Source organism: Coloeus monedula (genome assembly GCF_965178545.1).
Source record: "Coloeus monedula genome assembly, chromosome: 2".
Lineage (NCBI taxonomy): Eukaryota > Metazoa > Chordata > Aves > Passeriformes > Corvidae > Coloeus > Coloeus monedula.
In genome coordinates, this window is record NC_138782.1 from 77,777,693 (window position 1) to 77,802,121 (window position 24,429).

At 37.2% G+C, this 24,429-nt stretch overlaps 1 protein-coding gene across 4 annotated transcripts in view; it reads left to right on the forward strand.

The window, feature by feature from the left end:
* The window catches only part of ASCC3 (activating signal cointegrator 1 complex subunit 3), a 253,611-nt gene that overhangs the window by 17,402 nt on the left and 211,780 nt on the right, over positions 1 to 24,429 (forward strand). For all 4 annotated transcript variants that reach the window (XM_082276623.1, XM_082276626.1, XM_082276624.1 and 1 more), the window contains exon 4: positions 642 to 1,225. In XM_082276623.1, coding sequence (XP_082132749.1) covers positions 642 to 1,225 — 584 coding nt within the window. The remainder of the gene's footprint in view (positions 1 to 641; positions 1,226 to 24,429) is intronic.

The following is a 24,429-nucleotide window of genomic DNA, read 5'->3' on the forward strand; positions in this document are numbered from 1 at the left end:
ATTGGTTCTTCATATAGTGTTTTCCTTATGTTTTCCTTGAGTACCTTTGTGAATATTTGTGTAAGAAATATATTCATGTTTTTATGTAATAATATATTGTTTATTTGCATAACATGATATTTTGTAGCTAGAAATCTAAATTAATACATTTATTTGCTTTAAATTTTTTGAGCAATTTTTCTAACTTAGCACACACTCTGAAGTAATTCTACTGGGAATTACTACAAGAATTCAGTAATTTCCAGCTGAGTTCTGTACATTTATTCTGTTATGAATATTCAGATTAGGCAGTGAATAAATAGTGAGACAAAGTGGGAATTTGTTAACATTAAAGAGCTTATAAATATACAATTGTGAGTTTAAGACCTCTAGCAAGTTTTTTTCTCTAGCTCAGAAAGATAAGAAAGCATTGGTAATTCTTAATATGAATTTTTAGTATGTACAAGGATAGTGAAGACAGATGCTTTATTATCATATACCTTTTATAATTCAGTACCTTGAAACAACTCTTACTTGTTATGGTCTTCTTTTGATATCTATGCTGATGAGACTTGCAGCAAGAATTTGAATACAGTTATGTTATAGGTAATGAAACACTCTTAGTATTAAGTGTATTAAGTTACATATGGTTTTGTTAACAGTTGGAGCTGAAAATGGACAAGAAGCAATTGAAAGTGGAGCTGTTTTCCTCTTTAAGACATTTCGTGGGAAGGAATGTGTTGGCCATGATGAGACAAAGGTGATCAAGCAGATGTTTGGGCCATTTCCGTCATCATCTGCTACTGCAGCTTGTAATGCCATGTCTCGGATTGCTTCTCACTTCACTGAAGAACAGCTTACAGCCCTCATACAGATGGCTGAAGAGCAAAATGGTGATAACAGAGTGTTGTTTGGTAAAAATATAGTGTTTTCATTTGACATGCATGATTTGGATCACTCTGAAGAGCTGCCTGTGAATGGTGAGACTGATGCACAGAAAAATATAAGCTTAGATTATAACAAATTTTTGAATAACCAGCTGAATCACTTACAGAACTACTGTGATGAGAAATCTAATCTCAAGTCTTTGGAAAAAGTAGATGATTCTTTTTTATGGTGTGAAGTTGGAAAGTACCTGAAGGAATCTCAAGGAGGTAACCCTGGAGGGCCAACAACAGAGGACCTCTGCTGCACTTTGTATGAGATCCTTGCTTCTACCAAAAGTGCCGATGAACTTCAAAATGAGGTACACTAGCACATTAACCATACTGCATATTTGAATGCTACAAAAACATACAATTATTTCATATTAATTTATGCCAATATACTTTATCCAATTGTTGTCTCTGCTTTTTTTTTTTTTTTTTTTTAATCTGACTTGAGAAAAATCTTGTGGCAGCATCATCATTTACCAGGGAGAAGAAGGATACAGCATCAGGTTTATATGAATAATCTCCTTTTCCCCCACAATGGACGGGATATTTTTTTTTTTGTGGCCATTTACACAGCTTTTCCATACTTTCTTCTTAAGCAAAAGCCAGTTTAAATAGCCTATAAAAGTGTGAGGAACTTGCAAAGACAAGCTGAAGTTAGCTTTCTTGGACAGGTTTCATCTCCAATTTCAGAGGCTCCCTGTTGCTGGAAGGCTGAGCAGGTGCTGCTGCTTTAAAACTTTGTCATATCAAGTCTGTTTCTTTCGATGAGGAAAGGGAGTGGCTGGTATTTGTTACAAGAATGGCAGAGAAAATGTGGGGGAGAGGGAACAGTTGCTGGAGTTGAAAGATAAGTATAGTAGTAGAAAGGGGAAAAATGTATGATTAAAGGCTGGAGAAGATGTTTTCCACGTGTGTTCACAAGAGATGATTGGATCAATCTAGACAAGGGGGAACTATTTTGAATGGGGTAAGGAAAGAATTAAAGCAATTAGGTAATTTTTTTTCCTCTGCACTCTTCTGCTACATTTACTTTATTTCTCTTATGTTGCCCTACTTTCCTTTCGTGAAAACATCCAGTACTTAAATTCTCAAGCTGACTTTTCAGAAAGACTCTAGATTTGGAAATTTGCTACCAAAATACAACTGGTAGTAGGAATAGACAATCCTGTGAAAGACAATATAGTGAAAGTTTTCAGGAATTTTGCCATTGCAGTTGCAGATTTTATTCTTCTTAATAAAAACATTATGTGATAGAGAAGAGGACCTGTGTACTTTATTTTAAGTTTAGATAACTATGTGGATATCTAATGTGTAATGGTATAGTTGCTAAAGCCATATTATTGTTTTGTTTGGTAATCAGTGGGCCACATTTTGGGTGTCCTTTGAGCTGCTTTCTGGATATGTGTATTTTCTTATGGATCCTAAATATAAATGGAAGTTGATCTACTTTCTTCTGCCTTGAAATATATTTGAGAAACAATACCTTAATATGTGTCTGCAAACAGCTTCATACTTTGGGTGGTCATATTGAGGGAAGACACATGAAAATGGAAGACTGAACAGGTCTTGGGTAAGAAAATTGGATAAAGAAACTTGCATGTGAAATGAAACACAAAAAAGAGTTTATTTGTGAAAGGGACCTGAAGTATATTAATTGTACAGAGATAAAGATTTCAATTTTTTTTTCTAGATCAGTGACTGATTTCTGACATCATTATAGGGTATGCAGAAATAATTCCATACTTCTGCATAATGCCTACTTAATGCCTGAGTTTAATTTGTAAAATGTCAAAGGAAAAGCTCTAAACCTTTCACTTGATGCAAGAAGGAATAACATTATTTTTATTTTGCAAATTTATGATCATAAAGGATTGCTAAATCAATTGGCAGAAAGTTCAAGCTATCAGTTTTTATGTAGGTCACCAATAAAGACATACTTTCCATCAGTTCCTGGAACAAAAAATTCTGGGCAAAATTTCTGATTTGATGGCTTTACAGAAGCTTTAGTTTGATAATATGAAAAAATTGTTTGCCAGTGAACTGAAAATTAATGTAAGAGTTAGTTTCTTTTGTTTGCGTCACTAGAGAGGAAAAGGATTTCTTCCCTCAAGTGTCTGAAAACTGCATCTTATTTTGAGTTTTTAAAACCTCCTAGTAATAAAAAAAAAAGATCTCCCCATTCTCATTATTTTGTTGCTTTTCCTTGCAAGAGTCTTATTTCATTGTTCATTGCACAATGTGGGGGTCACGGGGGTGTATGACAAATTTGAACCTGATCACCTTTTGTTAAAAGCTAGCTGGCATTTGTATTGTGCTCTCTGTAGGCATAGTCATGACTTGAAAATTTCTTCTGGACTTTGGATTTTACTATCACTTAGGGATTTTTTTTTTTATTGCAATAATTTTGTTGGTGCCATCATTAAGAGCAGATGGTGCTTTTAAACCTGAAAATAACCCATTTCTAGAACTAGGTCAGAGGCTTGCTGTGTGAGGTGGTATAACAAGTTGATTGATCATGCATACTGAACATCCTACATTTCTTAGTGGAATGAATATAGGCTAAAGTGTCTGTAAGCTACAAAATATATTTTTTCTTCATAAACAAAAAAGCCCCCCAAAAGCCCCAAAAAAGAAGTATTGGTATGAAAGGATAATTCTTTGTAAATAAAAATCCAGATCTATAAAACACATTTTTATGTTTTAAAAGAGGAAGATACCACTGTGTGTTTATTATTAAACAAGAAAAGGATGTGACTGTGGTGAGGATATTGGCGAGTGGACTTCTGTAAGACAATTTCATTTGATCCTTAAGCAAATTTTATTGAGGTGCCAGATCACATTAAGAATATGAGCAGTTAAGATAATTTATGGGGTGGCATGTTTTAGGGTTTTTTTGTAGTGTATGTATAGGCACAGTTATATGCTATTTAGGTTTTATCCACTTAATGAGCTCTACAAGGAATTGAAATTAGTTGCTTTCCCCAGCAGTGTATAGTTTATGTTTAAAGTGGTTGGCGAGGTAGAAGAAATACTTTGTTCTTTGTTTTCACTATTTAAGAACATTCCACTCTTCCTTTGGGACAGTTTGTTTATCTGGCATATCACTGGTGACTCTTAATTAGAAGAAAATTGATTCTTATGATTGGAGTGATATGGGAGTTATAACTTATTTTCTAAGTGTTTGGGACATATGCTTTTCATTGGGGACACGAAGTCTAGTAAAGCTAAATGACAGCTACACACTTTTCAGTGTGTCAGGTTTTGTTGATGAGCATATGTATTTTGTTGATGGTAATGATGCGGTAACAACACCATTATTTAAAAACAAGAAGAAAAAAACAATAGCCAACTATAGGTTGGCCAATAACTGTTGTGGGTTTTTATTTTTATATTTGATTAAAACTTAGTATGCAGTGCATTTGTCAATTTGAGCCCTCAGTTTCTAGTATATGATAAATGAAGACTGGAACCATCTGAGAGCATTTTAGCAGCTTTTCCACCTAGCACCTCCCAGAGTAACTAGGAAAAAGTTGGAAGAGTTTAGTCCCTCTGATTAGATCATGCTATTCTTAGAGGACATCTCTTTCTTCTGTGAACCCTTGTCTAGTTTATGTGCAAAATTTTTCTGAATTTTGTTTTACCTGTATCTATTTTTACACTAAGGGAGAGGGTACATTATCCCTTTATTATAACAAAACAAGAAGATATTTCCTGTAGAGATAAAATAACTAGGGGGAAAAAAGGGAAATGCAATCAGAATTGTGTTAAGATTTTATTAATTCAGCATACATTATGAGAAATTGTGCATTTTATTCCTCTTGGGACAAGGCAAGAACCTCGCCCAAATAAAATTAAGAATACTAGTATCATTTAGCAAATTAGATTCAATGGTGTTTCCCAGACAAAATCATTTTAAATGCTGTATAAATTACTAGAAGAACACGAGGCTAAGATATGAAACAGAAGAACTGTTTCAAGAAAACTACATTGTAAGCAGTAGTTTGACTATTATGTAACAGTACATATATTTACTTACCTCTATATATGGTGCACTGAATTGCCCACTTAAAAGCCCAGGCACAAGGCTTCTTTTGTCTGCTTTATGGTTGTGACTGTTTCCAGCTTTCTGCATTAAAAAGTTAGCAGATACACATGCTATGGCATCCAGGGCTTCTATCAGTAAATACAACCCAGATGCATTGCAAACTGTCATGGTGTGAAACAAACATTGCTTTTTGTTTCATTCCTAAAAATAATTCAGTATTCATCACTCCTACCAAAAATGTGAAATATGTTTTCTTCCTTGTTGTCATAAGCACCTGAGGATAGTCAGGTAGTAAAAACTACAGTAAGAGGCCAGAGGGTAGTAATGCGGAGTTTGAAGGATCTCAGTCCTTCCTTCAAGGCTGAAAAACATTAATTCCAAATCAAAGTAGACCTGAAACCAGAAAAGTACAAGTTGTGGAATATAGATATGATATGATAAACAAAAGAGGTCATGAGTTGGGCAGCACCTCTTCCTGTATGTATTCTTTATTAGTTCAATCCAATAATACACTCTTCATTAGAGCCAAAAGGTTATTGAATTATTACTGAAATTGAGGTTTTTTTACACTTATTTCGGAATGGAAGTTAACAGATTATTTTGTTGTTTCATTAAGTAGGAATTTTTTTTTCAGTGTGGTGTTTGTGTGCCTCTGAATGCTTGATGTAGCAACAGACTTTTAGACAGTTTTCCCCAGTCTCTTCTAAGTGGAGCCCTATTGTCTCTCAGGCTTCTGCATGTAAGTTTTCTTTAGCTGCCTTTGTCGCTGGTAGCAAGATAATGATTTTTTTTTTTCTCCACATGAATTCATCTACATTGCTTCTGTTGCCTTACCTTAATCCCACCACAAATGTCTGCCAATATGCTTTGTTGGTTGAACCTGTAGATGCTCATGGGATCAGGGACAATGGGAGCTTAACTAATCTGTCAATTCAATGAACTGGCAGGAAGCTCCTCTGTGTCTGCCACCAGCCTTTTTGCCAAAGTACAGGAGAGTAAAGGAAAGCAAAATCTATTTAAACTTTCACAGAATCTAGAAGGCATCTTTTCTGTCAGTGATTCAGTATCTTGAACTGAGGAAGACTCATTAACAAAAGAATGTGGGAATATTTGTCCCAACTTCTCCCCTGAAGACTGCTCCAGAGTCTTGTTGCCTGGGTGTTTAAAAAGAACCCTTGTTTTCTGCTTTTTGACTTTATTCAGGGCTGGTTTTATGATCACTTTTCCTATGTGCTACAATTGTCCTTTTTTTTTTTTTAAAGCAGTTTTAAAAATGATCATCAAAGAACTGTGCTTATAACTTCTTTTCCAGGTGATGCTATGCCTTTTAAACATTCCCTTTCCTTTCATTTACCCTTCAGGCAGTTCCTTGCCAACTTTTAATTCTTCTATTAACGCTTATCTTCACAAATTTAACAAGTCCTCATGTGGAAAATTGCAATGTTTTAAATGAAGTCCAGATGTGAGACAACTGCTATTTATTAATTTTCTAGATTAATGAAGTGTTAGACCAAATGATGTATCATGAGTATGCCCATGTTATGTTTATGCCGTTTGCCAGTTACCTGAATGTTTTTTTGATTCTTTCCAAAATAGATCCTTTTAATTTATCTCCAATCATATTTATATTTTTCTTATCCACAGTGTTACTGCCCTTGTAGATGTGTGATCCCTGGCCTACAATTTCATGTCAGTTTCTGAAGATTTATGAAAGATTACATTTCACTCAAGCTGTTTTAACAGTGAGCTTTGAATTTGGTTCCTAGCTTCAGTACGGTCATTTTTATATCTGTGCTCTTTTCTCTTTAACTACTTTATCCTTATATCCAAAATAATATTTTAATTGTAGAAAAAATTTGATTTTAATTTTAAAATTGAACTGAATTAAAATATTGTTAGTAACTTTGAAGAGTCAAGATTCTCCTTTCAAAAAGGAAATTTATACTATAGTAAGGGACCTAGATAGTGAAGTCAGCTGGTCCATGGAAGTCAAAATGGAAAATGTGCCTGTACACCTGCAAAGGAAAATACACTAAAGTTATTTCCTGATGTAGGGATATGAGCCAATAAATAGAATCATAGAACACTACATTGGAAGGGACCTCAAGGATCATTTGGTCCAACCGTTCATGGCAAAGGCATGATCTAGACAAGATGGATCAGCACCCTGCCCACCTGAATCTTAAAAGTGTCCTGTGCTGGGAATCCACCACATCTCTGGAAAGATTATTACAATGACTGATTTTTCTCATTGTGAAAAATCTTCCTCATGTCCAATAAAAATGTTTCCAGCATTAACTTGTACCTATTGCCCTGTCCTTTCCATGTGAATCCTTCTAAATAGGATTCTTACATCTTTAGTGCAAGGCACCGTTTAAGTCCTAGAGCACAGTGATGAGGTCTCCCATAAGCCTTCATTTCTCAGGGCTGTACAACCCAGCTCTCTCAGCCTTTCCTCATATGGCAGGCTTCCCAGTGGCCTTTCTCCTGACCCTCCCCAGCCCGGCCACATCTTTTTAATATAGAAGGGACCAAATCTGAACACAGTATTCCAGGCATGGCCTGGCAAGCACTGAGTAGAGCGGGAAATTGACTTCATTTTCTGTGCTGGTAATGCCCTAGTGATGCCACCCATCATCCTGTTGGCTTCTTTGCCACAGCAGCACAATGTTCACTCATCAAGCTTGTTGTTCACCAGGACCCCCAGCTCCACTTCTACGGGTCTGCTCCCCAGATGGATAGATCCCAGCCTGTGCTGCATTCCTGGACTGTACTTGTCCTTGTTGAACTTACTAAGATTCTTGGATTTCAGTGTGTTTTCTTGATACTTGAAAACTAAGTTGCATTTCTTAAACTGTGTATCCTTCAGCCTGCAGCAATGGTATTTTGTTTTTAGAAATTCTTCCTGTCTAAACCAAAACATAATATAGGATAGATTTGGCAATAGAAGTAGCAGCCTTCCACTGCAGCTTGCAAGTCACAGGGCATGTCATTCCCAGTAAACTGGGATTGGTCAGTGTTGTTAATTCTGATCAGAATGAAAAGTAAAGAGCTCGACAGACAATGGATAATAATGTTATGGCCCTTCAGGTACTGTTTGCCTTTTTTTTTTTCTAGAAATCTTTTTATCACATATCTCATAGATGCATATTTTCTTAAAACACAGTCTGTTTTGTTGGATTTTTTTTTTTGTTTAGAATATTGACTGCTGAAAATAATTTCTGATATACATATAAACATTGGGTAGTATGTTACTCTAAAAAACTGATGGATTGATAAAGGAGATGAGACCCCTTAAATTTTCCTGCATAATGTTCACTGTTATGTTTGCTGGATGTTTTGTGGGGAAATCTCTACTTGGTGTCTCACAGTGCTTGCAAGGAAAATTGTGTGTTGTAAGGTTGGGTAAATATCACTTTCTCCTATCATGATGGTCTTTCAAAAAGCCCCACAGTTCTTAGATTACCATCACTTACTCTATCTGATGCTGTCCCCTCTTATGTGAACAACGCACATAAGCACCCTGAATATGAAAAAGTTTTAATTAAAAAAGTGTTGATGTTGCATTTCACGTGGTAGTCTGATCATGACAAAATGTGTGTCTAGGCTGACTTTGACCAGTACTTGCCTCTTAACCTGGAGAATATATAGATTCCCATATCTTTTCACTTTATTATTAATAGTATTTTATTGAGAGTTGTGCTTGGTTCAGTTTGCTTATAAAATGGAGAGCAGACACAGAGAAAAGCTATGAAAACTATCTGTAGTTACTACTTAAATATTGAACTTTCTTAATTAACATCACATTCTTGTGCATTTTTTTGGCTCTGCTTTGAGCAGTAGGATGAACAAGTAAAATCTGAAAGGTGTAGAGTGGTGTTCAGTATGGGCATACTGGACTGAGGCCAGAAAAGGGCCACCAGGATGATGAAGGGACTGGAGCATCTGACATACGGGAAGAGACTGAGGATGCTGGGGTTGTTCAGCCTGGAGAAGGGAAGTCTTGAGAGTCTGATGAGACCTGGTGGTGAGGGCATGGTGAAAATGGAGCCAGACTTCTCTTGGTGATACCCAATGGCAGGACTAGAGACAGTGGACATAAATTGGATTACAGGATATTACATGTAAACATAAAATTTTGTCACTGCAAGGATGGTCAGATACAGGAGCAGTTTGTTCAAGAGGTTGGGGAATCTCCAGCCTGGGAGACTAGATCATTTCCAGAGGTTTCTTCTAGCTTCAGTCATTTCTGTGATTCTGTAATTTCAAACGAAAAAATTGAGGTAATTGGAGAAAATTTGTATATTTACTCCAAATTCCATATTAATTTGAGTCTTCATTTTCTATGATGAATTTCTTACCAAAAAATCATTTCCTTACCCTCATATGTTTGGGTTTGTTTAAATTAAAAGGCTTCTTGTTTTGTTACAAGTTTGTTATTAGTAGAATCTCATGATAAGTAAATGGAGTGTGTCTCTTTAAGTACTTACATTTTAATCTTGTTTGTAACTTAATTAATGAATTATGGTATACAGGAAATAAATAGTCCTTGTGTTGCAAGTGATGCCAATTAGGTTTTAAAGTGACCTCAATTTCAGATGTGTTAAATTGGTCTCCTAAATTAAGTATCTATCTAAATAACAGACATTTGTTGTCCAGAAAAATCATTCATTTTGTTTCCTGCATTAAACAGGAATCCGTAAAGGTTATTATTGTTATAAGAGAAAATTACATAAAGTCCTAATTCATGTGACCAAATTTCTAATATCCTTTAAAAGCCTGACATTATTTATATGAACATTTAAATGTTTTTTTCAATGTGTAAGCTAAGACAAATGTAAGACTGTGAGATGACATTGAAATACAGCTCAATAAGAAAGAGTGTATTTTAGAGCACACAATGAAAACCAGCTACAAAATAATTTTTTAATTCCTACAGACTGCACACACTTATGCACTCCTTCAGGTAAATGAATGGAAGAGCTTATACAACATTGCACAACAGCACAAGCATTTTGTTTTAGAATAAAGCTAGGAAAGTGTGTGTAGATTTTGTTTCCTGGTAGTGGCTTAGGGGGCTTGTCAGTAGCAAACACTGCAGACACTGTTCTCTCTTTACATCGTGCCCATTGCTTTCCAGAGTAGTCAGAACTGTAGTGTAACATTTACACATAAAAACTGTATTTTCTAACTCTTAGTATCCAGAAATCTGATGACCTGAGAAATACTTAGCTTACATTTCTAAACCTGACTTCAGTTCAATAATTCTCAATAAGGTCTGTATAGAGAGCAATGCCCTGAGTAGTCTGAATATGTAATTTATGTTAAGAGCTCTGAAGTCTTCACAGTTCACATTATAGTATGAATTGTGAAAAGTACTTCAGCATTTCATTTTTTTACAGACAAGTTTTTCTTGCAGGTGCTAGTTTTGAGATCATTCATCTGACATACTGTGCAGACTCCAACAGAAGTGCTTTCAAGAAACAGGCTTCACTGTCTGTGCACAATGCAATTGGCTCAGCCTCAATATTTGCCTAATACTATTGCTTGTCTCAGAGGGCAAGTGGAGCTTGTTTGCATGTTCTGTGTAGCCATTTCCCTAGTTACAAGCTGACCTTCACCATCGGATAACTGCAGCATGCAGGTGTAAAAGTAGATGTTTACTTTGCTTTTCTTAAGCAAAATAGGACCTAGAGTGTCAGCTTCTTGCTGCTTTTGTAGAATGCCATGCCAAATTGACTTTGCAAAGGTTTGGCTCCTCCAAATACTCTGATATTGGAAACTCAGTTTTACCTGTCACTAGCTCAGCACATCAGTCTAATTGTGTATGCTTCATTGCTCCCAGAGGATTGTCTCTTCCCTGTCAAAGCCAAAGCTTGGCTTTTCTGCTGCTCTTCTCTTCAGGCATAGGACTTCCAGCTGCAGCGTTTCTGACTCATCTGAAGCAGAACCAAAGCTGCTCCGAGACCCCAGCACAAGGCTGCTATTTTCCCTGCACAGTTTTCATTAAACCACTATTAGGGGAAGAAAGTCAACTTTGATGTCAAAATGCAGTTTGGCAGAATTTGAGGCCAATGTAAGTAGACTTAATACATAATTTTTAGAAAATTTAGTGGGAAGCACATTTTGAAATGTAATAAATAGGGTTATGTACTGATGCATAAGTAAACACTACAGTTTTTTAGGGAATGAGAAAATTAAATTGGCCAGAAACTGAAGTTGGTGGTGAAATGGCTGATGTGGTTGTCCAAAGTGTAAGAAATAGGAAAATTTAATATATTTTTAAATAATAATTATTTGTGTGTAAGCGCAAAGGCAGAACCTCTGGGATAAATAGGAGCATCATTAAAATCAGTTGAAGATCTTTTCCTTGATTTCAAAAGGTTGGTTTTTTTACTACCTGTCCTAGTCTGTGCTTATATTTTAACATATTTTACAGAGGTGATTTCTGAACCATATATAGCTGTTATTTTACACCCACAGCCAACAAAATAGCCCTGTTACAAAATAGGATTGCACTAACATGTATTTCTACGGTGCTTGGGAAAATTTTGCCACTTAGAAGATGTTATGGTGCTGTGGCATTTTTATGAGACTTTCCCACAGAGGAACTGGGTATCTGGTTACACAATGACTGGTTAAACTAGTTAAAATGATACAGAGTAGTTGATCTGCCGAATTTTACACTGTTAATAAAATAGTCTTGAAAACCTGATCTAAGCAGATGTAGAAATAACTACATAAACCAGTGAACAAACATTGAATACTCGTGTGAACACAGAAGAGCCATACAGCAAGTTTTTATTTAAAAAGCAAAATAGATTTGGGAGGGCTGTAAAAAAACTTTGCCTAAACAGCTTGGTATAGAGCATAAACAATTTTTTTAATGAGTATTGTATTTATTATGGAAATAGAAAAGATTATGTGAAATAGCTTTCAAATATACATTAATACAGGGAAAATCTTAGATATTTGATGTCAAAACTGAATGTCTCACATGTATATTTTTGTCATGTTGCAGAAGTTCTCTAGACCTCTAAATTAGCATGTTAATGCTGTGCTGGATCTAGGCATGAACTCTTCAGAAATGCAACAAAATCATCCATGCTTCAGCATCTTATATTACTTGTACTATTACTTTTATTAAATATAGTATGAATGCTTCATATTGTATAGATAATTATATATTACTTTCTTGTATTACTCAGCAATGTTTTTTGAAGACCTCTTTTTGTGAAGATTAGATTTCTGGACGCTACCTGTAAGAATGGCAAAAAATTGTGGTACTTGATTTTATCATGTAGAAGTCATGACTAAACCTTTCTGTACTCATGTTAAGCTCATTAGAGGAAAAAACAAAACTGTGGAAATGAGCTGAGTGGAATTTGCAAGTGAAATTCTAGAATGAAGTGTCTACTGACTCTCCTTGCTCTAAGTAATCAAATTAAATGTTAAATAACTTGACATGCTACTTAAATTATCATTCTTTAAAAAAATGCAGATGCTGAAAACTAAAAATATTCATCCAGCTCTGTAGATATTTACATTAAAAGCCCCCAAAAGCCAGAACCACAATTTTATTGTGACTGAACATAATTTAAAGACATCAACATTTGTATGTTTATATCTCATTGTAAAGACTTTAAAGGTCTTCATTGTAAGCACTGCCAGATACTTTCAGTATTACAACTACATTTTTTCATTGATATTAAGTGGAGAATGTGTTAATATAGAATGCTTACTGATAGAGAAAGCAGTTTCAGGAGATGACTTCGTCATTACTATATATAGAAGGTGCTGAAATAATTGGAAAAGGGTTCACAGGAGGTCCATCGTATAGAAGGTAGCATGTGAAATAAAGCATTGAAAACTGAGGAAATGAAATATGAAACAAATAATTGCCGATCTGGTTTGATGCAAAGAAGTGGCAGTAATACAAACAATACTTACTGTGGGAGGAGTGCATCAGTGGACTGTGGTTTGCAGGAAAAGGCACTCAGAAGGAAGGAGGGAGGGAGGGGGCAACAGACTGTCAGCATAAAACAAACATTCCATGAATATTGTCTGTTCATCTTAGCAAGGAACAATCTCACCACGAGTTTCCGTTAACTTTCATATTCCAGGGAAGTTGGTTTCCAGTTCTAGCACAACTTTTGCAGTAACCAAAAAAATGTGCATGAGAATAAACTCTCAGAACTGTTAAACACAGAGCAATTGTTTACTGCTTGTGAGTTTCTTCAGGATGCTGTAAGATACCTAATTGCTCCATTTGGAAATGACTATTCAGTTGCCTGTAAGGGCTTTAAACAGCCACTGAAAATCAGAAGCTGATTAGTATTTTTTCAATAAATATTCAATAGCCTATTTTATGTAGGCCATGTCTAGACTACTAGTGCTCTTTAGTCATGTAAGTTTTCACAGGTTGTGTTGATATGTCCCTGTATCTGTTATCTGCTTTCTGCTGCTGATACTATTTTTTCATAATTATTGAACCACAGTTCACTGGATACCTTGGTTTTGCAGTATTGAACAAAGTCTGAAGTGATAGTTAAAATGTTATCTGAAAATCATATAAGGCACTTCAAAAGTTATAAATGGCTTATTTTTGGAAAGAGGTGGATGTACTTATCTGACTTCCAGAAATGTTCATCATTTGCTCCTGGAAAACTCTTCAGCCAGCCCTTATAGTGGTTGTTACTAATCTACCCACGATTGTAAAGTTAGTTATAAGTTATAACTTATCCAGGATCCTTGTCTGAATGTTTACAAATGGTTATGAATCTCTAGCTTATGTATGAGAGATAAGAGGCTTATGACAAAACATAGAAGAGCAACATGTGGTAGTTCTTTCAAGTATCTGAAACATAATGAAGAAGAGGAAGTGCTCATAGCCAAGGCATTTTTTTTAAATAGTAATTTTTAATACTTTCTATTCTGTCCTTATTTGTCTATGTTCTTCCTGAACTCATCCAGAATTTTATCTTTAAACCTCTCTGAAAGCACAGTGGCTTCTCTTTCATCTTTGGACAATTTAGACTTTAGCCAAGGAACATTCCTGAGGTCAGACTAAATTTCTATTGCAATTGTATTACTTTCATGTAACTGTTCACTAATTTGTTAGTTTTGTCTCTTAGTAACTATTCACACACAAGTTTACTATAGATATGGATACATAGCAGAAAATTCAAACTGTTCTTATAATTATTTTGCAGTTAAAATCAATAAGGAAGTGGAATAGCTCTTGTTGTGAGGCTCCTTTGAGAGAACATTTCCAAAAGCTACACTTCAACATTCATTTTGACTTAAAACCAGATAATTTAAATGTTCATTGCTATGTATATGCTACAGCACATGAAAACTCTGCATATAATAATATATTGATGTACCTTAATCTTCATTTTTCTTAAGGTACCATGAAATTATGACATTAGCTTTTAGTTTTGTGTGTGTGTACCCTTGCATGGCATATGATATTTCAATGTCAAAGCAACTTGTCTCATAAAACATGTTTGGTTTTAAGTGTCAAAGTGGCACTTCCCTTTGTTCAGTATAATGACTTTCTAGCCCTAAAAAATTAGCATATCACAAAGCTTATTCCCCATTGCCTAGTTCATAAAAGCAGTATCCATTTAGGGAAAGTACAGGCATATGAGGATCACCCCTGTTGTGTTTTATCTTTATCTTATCATCAAAGCTTCTAACTTGGCATGAGACTGGCTTTTCAAGCTCATATTTTCTTTGTAATTTTATTAAAATTACCAAGAGTTTTATATTCAGACAATACAAAGCTTGGGTCTCATTATTCTTGACCACAGAGCTTATGTGCTCCCCTTTCATGTAGAGAAAATAATCCTTATTTTTGAAACATTTTTCCTGTTTTTTTAGCTGTAGACTTCTTTTTTTTAAATCCAGAAGTATACAGCTTTGTTGTTTTCCAAGGACTGTTGAAACCCCACAGACGATAGGAAACTGTCTTTTTGTGAAAACAGAACCATGCTGTCTCCCTTCATAAAAAACCCCAATTGAATGGCATTTGAGTGCTGGTTTTCAGGGATGTAACTTAAGAAATGATGAAAAAGCCACAGAGAGAGCCAAGAAATGGTAGGCTTAATCCCAGTGCTGAGAGCTGTTCACTGTCCTTCCTGTCAGTAGCTGTTCCTCTTTCCTGTCAATTCTTTACTTCAGTTTTGTACTGAGAGAAAGCGTGTTGCATCTTTGAGCTGGCATGAGGCTTGATCTATTAATGATACCTTTTGAATCAGTTTCAATATTATTAAACTTAATGAGATCTTTTTTTAGAGAAAGCCAGTCTGTAGCTGATGAAAATTTTCCCTTTTCTATTTTCTTTGATGCTGAGTTCTTCTCACATCCTCATGGAGACGTAAGGAAATACAAGTTCTGCAAGAAATACAGTCAGATGGCACCTGAAACATTAAGGTTCCCTTATTAACTAGGCACAAAATCACTTTCCTCCAAATCATTTTATGGAAGGCGGGAAGGGAAAAAACCCCACAAAGAGATCCCAAGCGCACAGCTGCTTGAGCTGTGGAAGTGGCAGGGCCGGGTTTCCTGCAGGGCTCGGTGTTGCCTGGTTTCTGTTACGCCGTGCCTGCCGCAGCACGAGCGCTGGCTGCAGCTTTGCTGGCTGAGTGAGGGTTTGTGCGGGTGCTGTGCTGGTGCTCACTGGTGCATGCCAGTGCTACTGTGCTCCTGCTGCAGCCTCCCAGGGAATAAGGGCAGGAGGCACAAAGACCAGTCATTCAAATCTGTCTTCACTACTGGCCCTGAGCACTTCTGTCTCTGTCAAAACTGGAAGTTACTGAAGAGCCTTAACACTTGTTAGTTCACACACTGCTAAATGCACAGTGATGTGTTAGGCCTGGTTTTCTTGGAAAGCTAGGCTTTAAAATAATCTTCCGTCTGCTGAAACTCTTTTGAATTTTTTTTTCTGTACACTCATAAAACAATATAAAAGGCTGTTTCAGGGCAAAGCTTGCCTTGTTTTCTTCTCACCCACTCATGTGTATGTCTGCCCAGAGTGCTGGATTTCACAGCCTGGGGTTGGTGGTCATAGTCCATTTCCCTGGGTCCAGCACAGGATATTAAAATTCTGACTTGCCTATCCTAACTGGGATAAAACTAGCTTCCAGTATTAGGGTCCCTTGCTACTCTTCGTCATTCACCTCTGTTAAGCAACATAAACCAACTCCTTGTTGACTTGCTCGTATTTTGTTTTACTCTGTCAGTACACATTGGGATAGCAGATCCATACTCAGCCAAGTCCTCCTTCTAAAATGGGCAGGTTTGGGAATTGCTGTCCTTTGAGGAAACCTGCAGGTTTTTGTCTTTTGCAGAATAGAATTCTGTGCCAACCACTGCCATTTTAGAAGCTTCTTAAATCCTCATCCCTGAAAAAAAAATCAAATTGATTCTGATACAGAAAACACTTCTATAAATGTATGTTTTCTGCTGGGTAAAGTCAGAATTCCTTGCCCTTGTATCTACAGGTAAGAAAAGTTGCAAGTGCAGTGATTATCTAGTTTCAGGACTTTTTTTTAATGTCAAAAATCATTTACAGCTTATCCCAGAATACTTCTGAAGATAAATACTAGTTTAAGGAATCATATAACAGTGAGGATTTCTATATTTAAATTTGTCTTCAGGGTTTCCTTTTCATAAGGTAAGTCAGTAATCTGCTGTTTGTAGCTGCTGTTTGACATTATTTCTAATTGCTGAAGTTTTCAGGCTAAATAAGCTGGTGGAAGTTGCCTTGTAGCAATGTATTTGAAATTTTGAAGTAAGTGCATCTGTCTAAGTTTCTAATTAGTCGCTGTTAAAACACGGATGATGGTGGCAATGATCCCTCCAGTCTACTTATTTTCACATAAAAATACTGGGAAAATTTGCTAAGATTTGTGATTTTGTGCTTATCTCTTTTTCAGATATGGTAGGTAGTTTTAGTATGGATTTGCACAAGGAGCTGGAGGAAGATTTTCATCAAATTCGAGTTAATGCTGTGACAGACTGTGCTTTTTTTTATTATAAGACAAATAGTAAAGAATTATCTGTAATCAAAACTGATAATCAAATAAATTGGTTTAGGCCTAGTAAACAATATTTGCATACGCTTTCAATCTGATACTCTGTTTTTTTAAATGTTGTTATAAGAAAAATATTTTTTGCTTCCTGTAACTGATAAATGTCAGTGTTTTAACTATAGAGTTCCATTTGATTTAAAAGAAGCCTTGTACCTGTAGGCTGAGTCTTCTAGGACATTTATTTTCATGTTTTAATACTATTTTTGGAGTTTTCCTTGCTGTGATTCATGTATTTTTACTAGTGTAAATACTAGTTGGAGTAAAATTATATAGTCATCTGTGCATACAGAAATACATAAAAATAGAGGACAATCCCAATATGCTGAGGAGAGATGGTATTAAAAAGAGTAATTGGCCATGTCTTTATTATACTTGTGCTCCTGGACCAAAAATGTGTCCCATACTGAAGACCAGATTTCCAGCAGTTTCTGTTGTACTGCAAATGCAGTAATGAGAAAAATAAACAAAAGTTGAATATTGAGTAAGAATTTGTTATAACTTCATTATCTTTGTGGAAATGTCTTTCCCAAAGACAATGTTATATGAAAACTTTCCCATCAGCTTCCTTACTCAGCCTTCTTCTACTGTGTAAGTAAAATTCAAAGTTTTTGTTGAGGGAATTCCTGAAATTTTGCTGCTTTTTTTAATCTGCCTATTCCTAAATTTTTATTTAGTTAATTATTTTCTTCTAATTGCCAACTGATATTAAAATCCAAAAATTCAAAGCTAACTAATTCACAGAGGTAACTTTAAGATCTCTCTAATAAGAAGGAGTAACTTCTCATTCATCATCTTGAAGGTGGTGTTTGATTCCACTGGACGCTGCCTGAGAGCTAGGTGCTCCTTGTTCCCTTAGAATGTTTGCTTGTTCTGCCTTATCTGATCCCTGTGATCAGTGGGATTGCAATATGAGAGTCCTCCAGCCCTTGTATCAAGGAATAGCCATCAGAAAAGCATTGTGCATACATATAGGTTATCAACAACTTGTCTTAAGAGGGCTTGAAGTGTCTGGTCACTGTTCTGTTTGTTGTGAGACCAGTGCAGTTAAGCTGAGCTTGCTTAGACCCTGCTGAGTCTCCTAGGTGGTTTGTAGAGTTGGAAGACGAACTTAATGTAATGGGTGTTTTATTCAAAAAAGCCAGGTTTTAAAAAAAGAAAAGCAGATCCGAGAGCTGAATTTCTTTCTCATACACCTGATGCCTGTTATTAATAACAGTGGTAAGAAATCATGCTTAATGTGGCTTGTCTCATTTTAATCAACCTGTAAGAAACATGAAAAGACAACACATCTGAGATTTGGTTTTAAACCAAGTGTTCTTCTATAGTCTGTGGTTGTTAGAAGTGGTGATAGTCTCTTACGTTTCAGCACAGTAGTAATTAGCAGTCAGTGTATATACTATATCCATGAAGTTTGTGATGAATTTTTCATATTAAAAAAAACTCCCTCTATCTTCAATGTCCATGTTTTTGTTACTGAATCTTTTAAAGCAGTATTCTAGGTACTATATTCAGACAAGGAAAATATTCTATTAACACTATAATTTTTTAAATGAAGCAATCATTTCAGTTGCTTCAGAGCTACTAGACAGAAGAAACTTGAGATCATGCTATGGTGATGATTCTTCCACAGCTGTTTGAAAACTGTGCCTTGTAAAGCAATACCATCTGCAGACAAGCTACAAAGTGCAGGGATAGCAATTAATTGTGTAGGTGGGACTCTGTAACCAAGACCAGCTGTTAGGCTATGAAAGTAAATAGATACAGAGAACAACCACTGGTTGGCTGAATTTGGGTTTCTGTTTCATTTACTGCTGTAGAACAGTACTAAGACTCAAGCAAGGTACAAGGACTGTTCATAGTCTATTTTTGTGTGCACTTGTAAAACAAAATATTTTCTGAGATTTATAGGGGTCTTTCCTACCTCAAGGAAGGTGTAGAAATCAAGAAAATGCCCTTGTGATGGCCAATAGTTTATGATGTCAACGTATTACTCACACTTCCACGCCTCATATCTGAGAACCTCCAAAGCTCCTTGTAAATTACACTTTATAGAATTGAAAAGAGAGTAGTAGCTATTTGACATTCAGAGTAAAATCTTGTTCCAGTCTTGAACATAAAGATGTACTTTTTTACAGCTGAGCCTTACTTGAAAAAATTCGCTATGTCATGTGTCTCATTGGGGTTCAGCTTCTTTCTGGTAACTGCTCTAGCAGATAGACTGCTGTCTATATTTAAGACTTTTGTCTGCCTCCTTTCCTTTTCCATAGAGCTAGCATATATTCAGGAGAAATCATTTACATGGGGACCTTGCCTCACCCTTTCTAATGCAATATGACACATCTTGTCCTTTTGTTCTTACCCTGATTACTCAGTACACTTTCTTCCAGATATTAAGCACATAAAATGAAATGTAAAAATCACTCAAACAAGTATGAGTGACCATATATCTCACTCATCTATGTTTTTATGGTTATGGAGTAGTAGCTGAAGTCATGTGGGACCTTTTTATCGGAGGCAGTCAGGGTTGCCTTTTGGGCACAATCTGTTACTGACTTCAAGAAGCATGATAATTTGGCTGGGATTCAAGAAACTGCTGATTGACACACAGCCTCTCCATCTGTTGACCACTGTCTAATTTATCTCATTATAACTTAATAGAAAGTCAACTGTGAACATTCACCAGATTCCTTTGCCTGCTCTCAGGGTCTTGGGTGTTGATTTTTCAGGCCAGAATATATAATAACATACCAAATCTGAAATGCTAGCACCCACCCTGACGGATTGGGTTTGCATGGCCAAGTCTTCGTAGCGGGGGGTGCTACAAGGGTGGCTTCTGTGAGAAAGTCCTAGAAGCTTCTCCCATGTCCGGCAGAGCCAATCCCTGGCAGCTCCAAAGATGGATGTGCTGCTGATCAAGGCCTGGCCAGTTAGAAACAGTGGTAAAGCCTCTGTGATGACATATTTAAGAAGATGAAAAGTTACCATGCAGTTAAACTCCTGGCAGGGACCTGCAGACCCGTGGAGAGAGAAGCCCATGCTGGAGCAGGTTTCCTGGTGGAACTTGTGACCCTGTGGGGAACCCAGGCCAGAGCAGCCTCTCCTTGAAGGACTGCACCCCATGGAAGAGTAACCCATGCTGCAGCAGTTTGAGGTGGACTGTTACCTGTAGGATGGACCCACTTTGGAGAAGTTCATGGGGAACTGTCTCCCCTTGGAGAGACCCCATAGTGCAGCAGGGGAAGGACTCCTCTCCCTGAGCAGTGGAAGAAGCCACAGGTGATGAACTGACCATAATTCCCATTCCCTGTCTCCCTGCGCCGCTGGGGAAGAAGGGAGAGCTGGGAAGGAGGGAGGGGTGGGAGGAAGGTGTTTTTAAGGGCTTATTTTACTTCTCATTATCCCACTCTGATTTTGTTACTAATAAGCCTCCTGCATGGATGTGTTTTCATAAGTCTCAAGAAACGATGAGGTAAAGAATTGTACTTTGAAAAAGCAGTATTCTGTGATATTTATTAATACCTTAATTGGGAAGCATTGGATTACTCCTACAGTATGAAAAAATATTAATAATATTTTGGTGTTGCAAGGCCTCAAGTTTAGTTATTTCTGGTCTTTGCAAATTTTTCTAGCAATGTCACTATTCCTGCCATCAATGGTAGGTGGTGACAGATCTTGGTCTTTAACTTACTGTCTATCTCTCTTCTACTTGTCTTGGTTTAGCTCTCAATGGTTGTTTTCCACCCATGAGCTCTGGCAGGCTTCTGGTGAGCATGGCAGACATCTTGTCAATAAGAACAGGTCCTTGCTTCTGGTCTTCTATATTCTTTTGCTTTTCCCTCTCATTCTTGAGCAATGAGCTTAGTCTGTCCTAGCTATTTAAAATGTCCTGAAAGCCTCCTTCCTATTCAGACAGCAGCAAGATTAATTAGGTGACCTAGACAGTTCTCAAACTGCTGGTAGCAAATGAATATCTGTCCACTCATCAAAAAGGCAAAATGGAGTGACTTTCACCACACAGGTGTTGCAGAGTCTGGTGTGTAGAATTTTATGGGTTTGGCTCTCTCTGACTGGTAGGATGTCTGGAGAGCAGGATGTGCAATTTCACCTGGGTGCTCTTCCATTGAGCCCCCAGCTCCTTGGGGATGGAGTTTTTGCTTCATGGTCTCTGACCATGAAGTAGAATGCATTGTGTAACATTGCTGCTTCTTTGTGAGGTTCTGCTGTTCTAACTGGGTGAAGTAGCTTTAAAACAGATGGGTTTTGTTTCAGAATATATTGGGAAAACAGGAGGGGAAAAATATTATCCCGTTCAAAAAAAAAAAACCTATGTTATCTATTTCCCCAGCAAACCCCATCTTTTCTGACTGATGCTTTTCTAGATTGTTCTTAACAACTTCCAGTGAGAGAGATGTTTTGGAGTCCTGTACAGAGATAGATATCTACATTGGATATTTTAGGGCTAGTGTGTTATTTGTCTTCTGATGGTGATGGAGCGGTGGTGTGAGTTTGAGTTTGGGGGTTTGCGGGGAGCAGCATGCTAAGTCTGAATGTGCTTACATTGTATCTGCTGCCTTGATGAGAAATTAGTGTTTGAGCCCAGATCTGGTTGAATTGAAAGAATTTAATTTCCGTGTGTTGCTGGTATGCCCCAGTCAACAAATCATTAGCAAAGTCAAGACAAGTTTGTGTTCAGTTCTTTATACATTTAAGCTATTTCAAAAACATGTCTTTTCTTTTTGCTTTTGTGATTATTTTTCCCTCCCTGCCTTAAGCATTTGCCCCTGGAAAATACCTACTCAAATTTACCAATACTAAATGGCCACTTTCTTTTGAAATGTAAAAACAAGGTCATCTTATGGCTTTCGATAATATTAGTTAAAATGTGGCTGTAAAGTGACAGTAAATAGCTATGCAAAATAGGAGAACTAATGATCAGTGCTAGCAAAGGCTGGATAAAGGGAAATCCATCATAGCTTGAGATCCCTGACGGCAGAATTGATGTCTAACCAGCAGTTTCCCTGCTCTATATTTTTGTAGTTTGTTAATTTTGAGAATCTTCTATTTGACCACATTTACTGTATTCTCTTATTTTACTTTTTCTGGAGAATGCTTCTCCAGTTTGCCATCATGGTTACTCTAATGAAAGAAATACAAGACTTTATACATTTTGGCTGCTAGTTCATGGTCTTTTCAAACTGCACCATCACTGCACTAATTTACACAAACCTTATGTTTTCCTAGAAACCCCTGAGGTCCAGGAGTAACACTTTTTTTTTTTCCCCCTCCCTTATTTTTAAATGACAGCTTGTATTATGAAGTACAAATTGGCCTGAAAAAAAATGGGATCATTGATTTGACACCATTGGCACTGTTCAGAATTTTTCAAATATATGAAGAGGCAACATAAAGTTATTTCAAGGTATTCCCAGAGGGCAGTAGTCATAGAGAACCACAGAAAGATTCTTTGTTAAGGAGTTGGCAAATTAAGTACAGGACAGTGAGAGACCTCTCTCTCCTTTTATAGTTAGAACAGAAATACTTGAATCCTACAGTGCCAAAGCCTTACTCTTTCACAGAATAGCACATCAAAGTACATTACATCTTGTATTCCTACCTGATTTCTGAAGTTATGTGGCTAATATTAGCAGCAAATTCAAAAAGCACTAAGGAGAAACTGCCCTTTTTCCTTTTTGGAAATTGAAAAAAATTGAGAAAAATTGTTTTGAGCAGTATTAAAAATCAAGAATGGGTTTTTAGTAACTTGCTGCTTACTGTAATGCTTTGATTTTTGACAAAATAATTATAGATAAGACAGGCATGAAAGTGCTTGTCTTGGTTTGAAAGACAGATGTCTACTAAGGAAGGCAGGAGCCTCCCTTGGAATGGCAAATGTGACCCCCCCTTCCCTCTGAGTTATTATAATTTTGAAATCAAGGGGCTTTTAGGCAAAGATATGGGAAATAGGAATAACAGTTCTTTACTATTATATATCTATATGTGTATAACCAGTCAAACAAACAGCAATAACCATGGCAGTAACAGCAAACAATCCCAAACCCAGTGCCAGCCTTCTCGGCTGTCGGGCCCTTTCCCCTCGGGTGCAGTTCCGCTCGCAGCCGGCAGGGGCGCTGGCGGCTCCCGGTGAGCAGGGCAGGTGCGATGGTTCCCCCGCGGCTGCAGGGGGCGCTCCGGAGCGAGCTCGGGGAGCACGCGGCAATGGCGGCCTGGGATCCCGGGAAGGGATGGGACAAAGGCTTCACAAACCCCTGGGCAGCCGATCCCGGTGTCCGGCTGGACCCTCGGGAACAGCAGGCTGGAACAGCAGGGACGAGCACAAATCCCGGGTGGCAGACGAGGTGTATCCAAACTGCAGACCTGCGGTGGGAACCCCCCGGAGGCCTGGGCAGGCAGGGCGAGCACGGCTACAACGTAGCGAAGGCTCCAAGCAACAGTGAGGGGCAGGGCGGCCACAGCCCAGCTCCCAGCAGGGCAGGGAAAGGTGGGCTTGGGATCCCGGGGTTTCTCTGGCAGAAGGAAAAAAAGCAGCTGAAGAAAGCAGCCTCCCTCTCCATCCAAACGCCGGGGAGTGACTGTCCCCACACCTAGCTGAAACAAAAGGGTAGCCAGATGCATCCCACCACAGTGGCTAGCTCTTTTGTTTTTTTGAAGTACCCAGCAATTTGTCCCCCTAGCGCCACATACTGGGAAAATTCCTTTAACAGAAAAAAAGCCCCAGGAGAACTCCTAAAAACCCCAACAGTGCTTTTAATGTTTTGGCTAGGTTTTTTCCATTAAAACCTAGCATTATGTGGAAAATGGAACTTTAAATAGGGAACTGTGTTTATCTGACCTGCTACAAGAGAATCATTTGAGTAAGAAAATCATTGGGCCAAAGTATCACTTACTGGTACAGAATTCTCTTCTGGTGTACATCACTTACATTATGTGTTCGACTTACATGCAGGATTATATGTACAAGTACTATAGTCTAAAGTCAATACCAGTGTCATCTTAACTGTTTCTTCATATGCCAGCTGCACTGCACATCTATGCTATTTAATTTTTTTTGTAGGATGAGACTGTGAAAATGCAGTAGGCTACATCTCGTGTTGACTGTAAAGGGAATAACTTCCTACATATCTGACTTTCATGAGAAAGCATTGGTTCTCTTGATTCATCTGCATAGATTATGGAGAAGTAAATTTAGAGCATATATAAATAACCATGAAAACATGTAAAGTTTAGTCTTGAGAAGAGTTAAATTTTATACAAGAATCTCCAAGAGAAAGTGAGTTACTTAATAGACAAAATTCACAGATTTTTTGTAGTAGAGAACCTGGTATTAGAAATTATACCCTTTGGGTTGAATTAG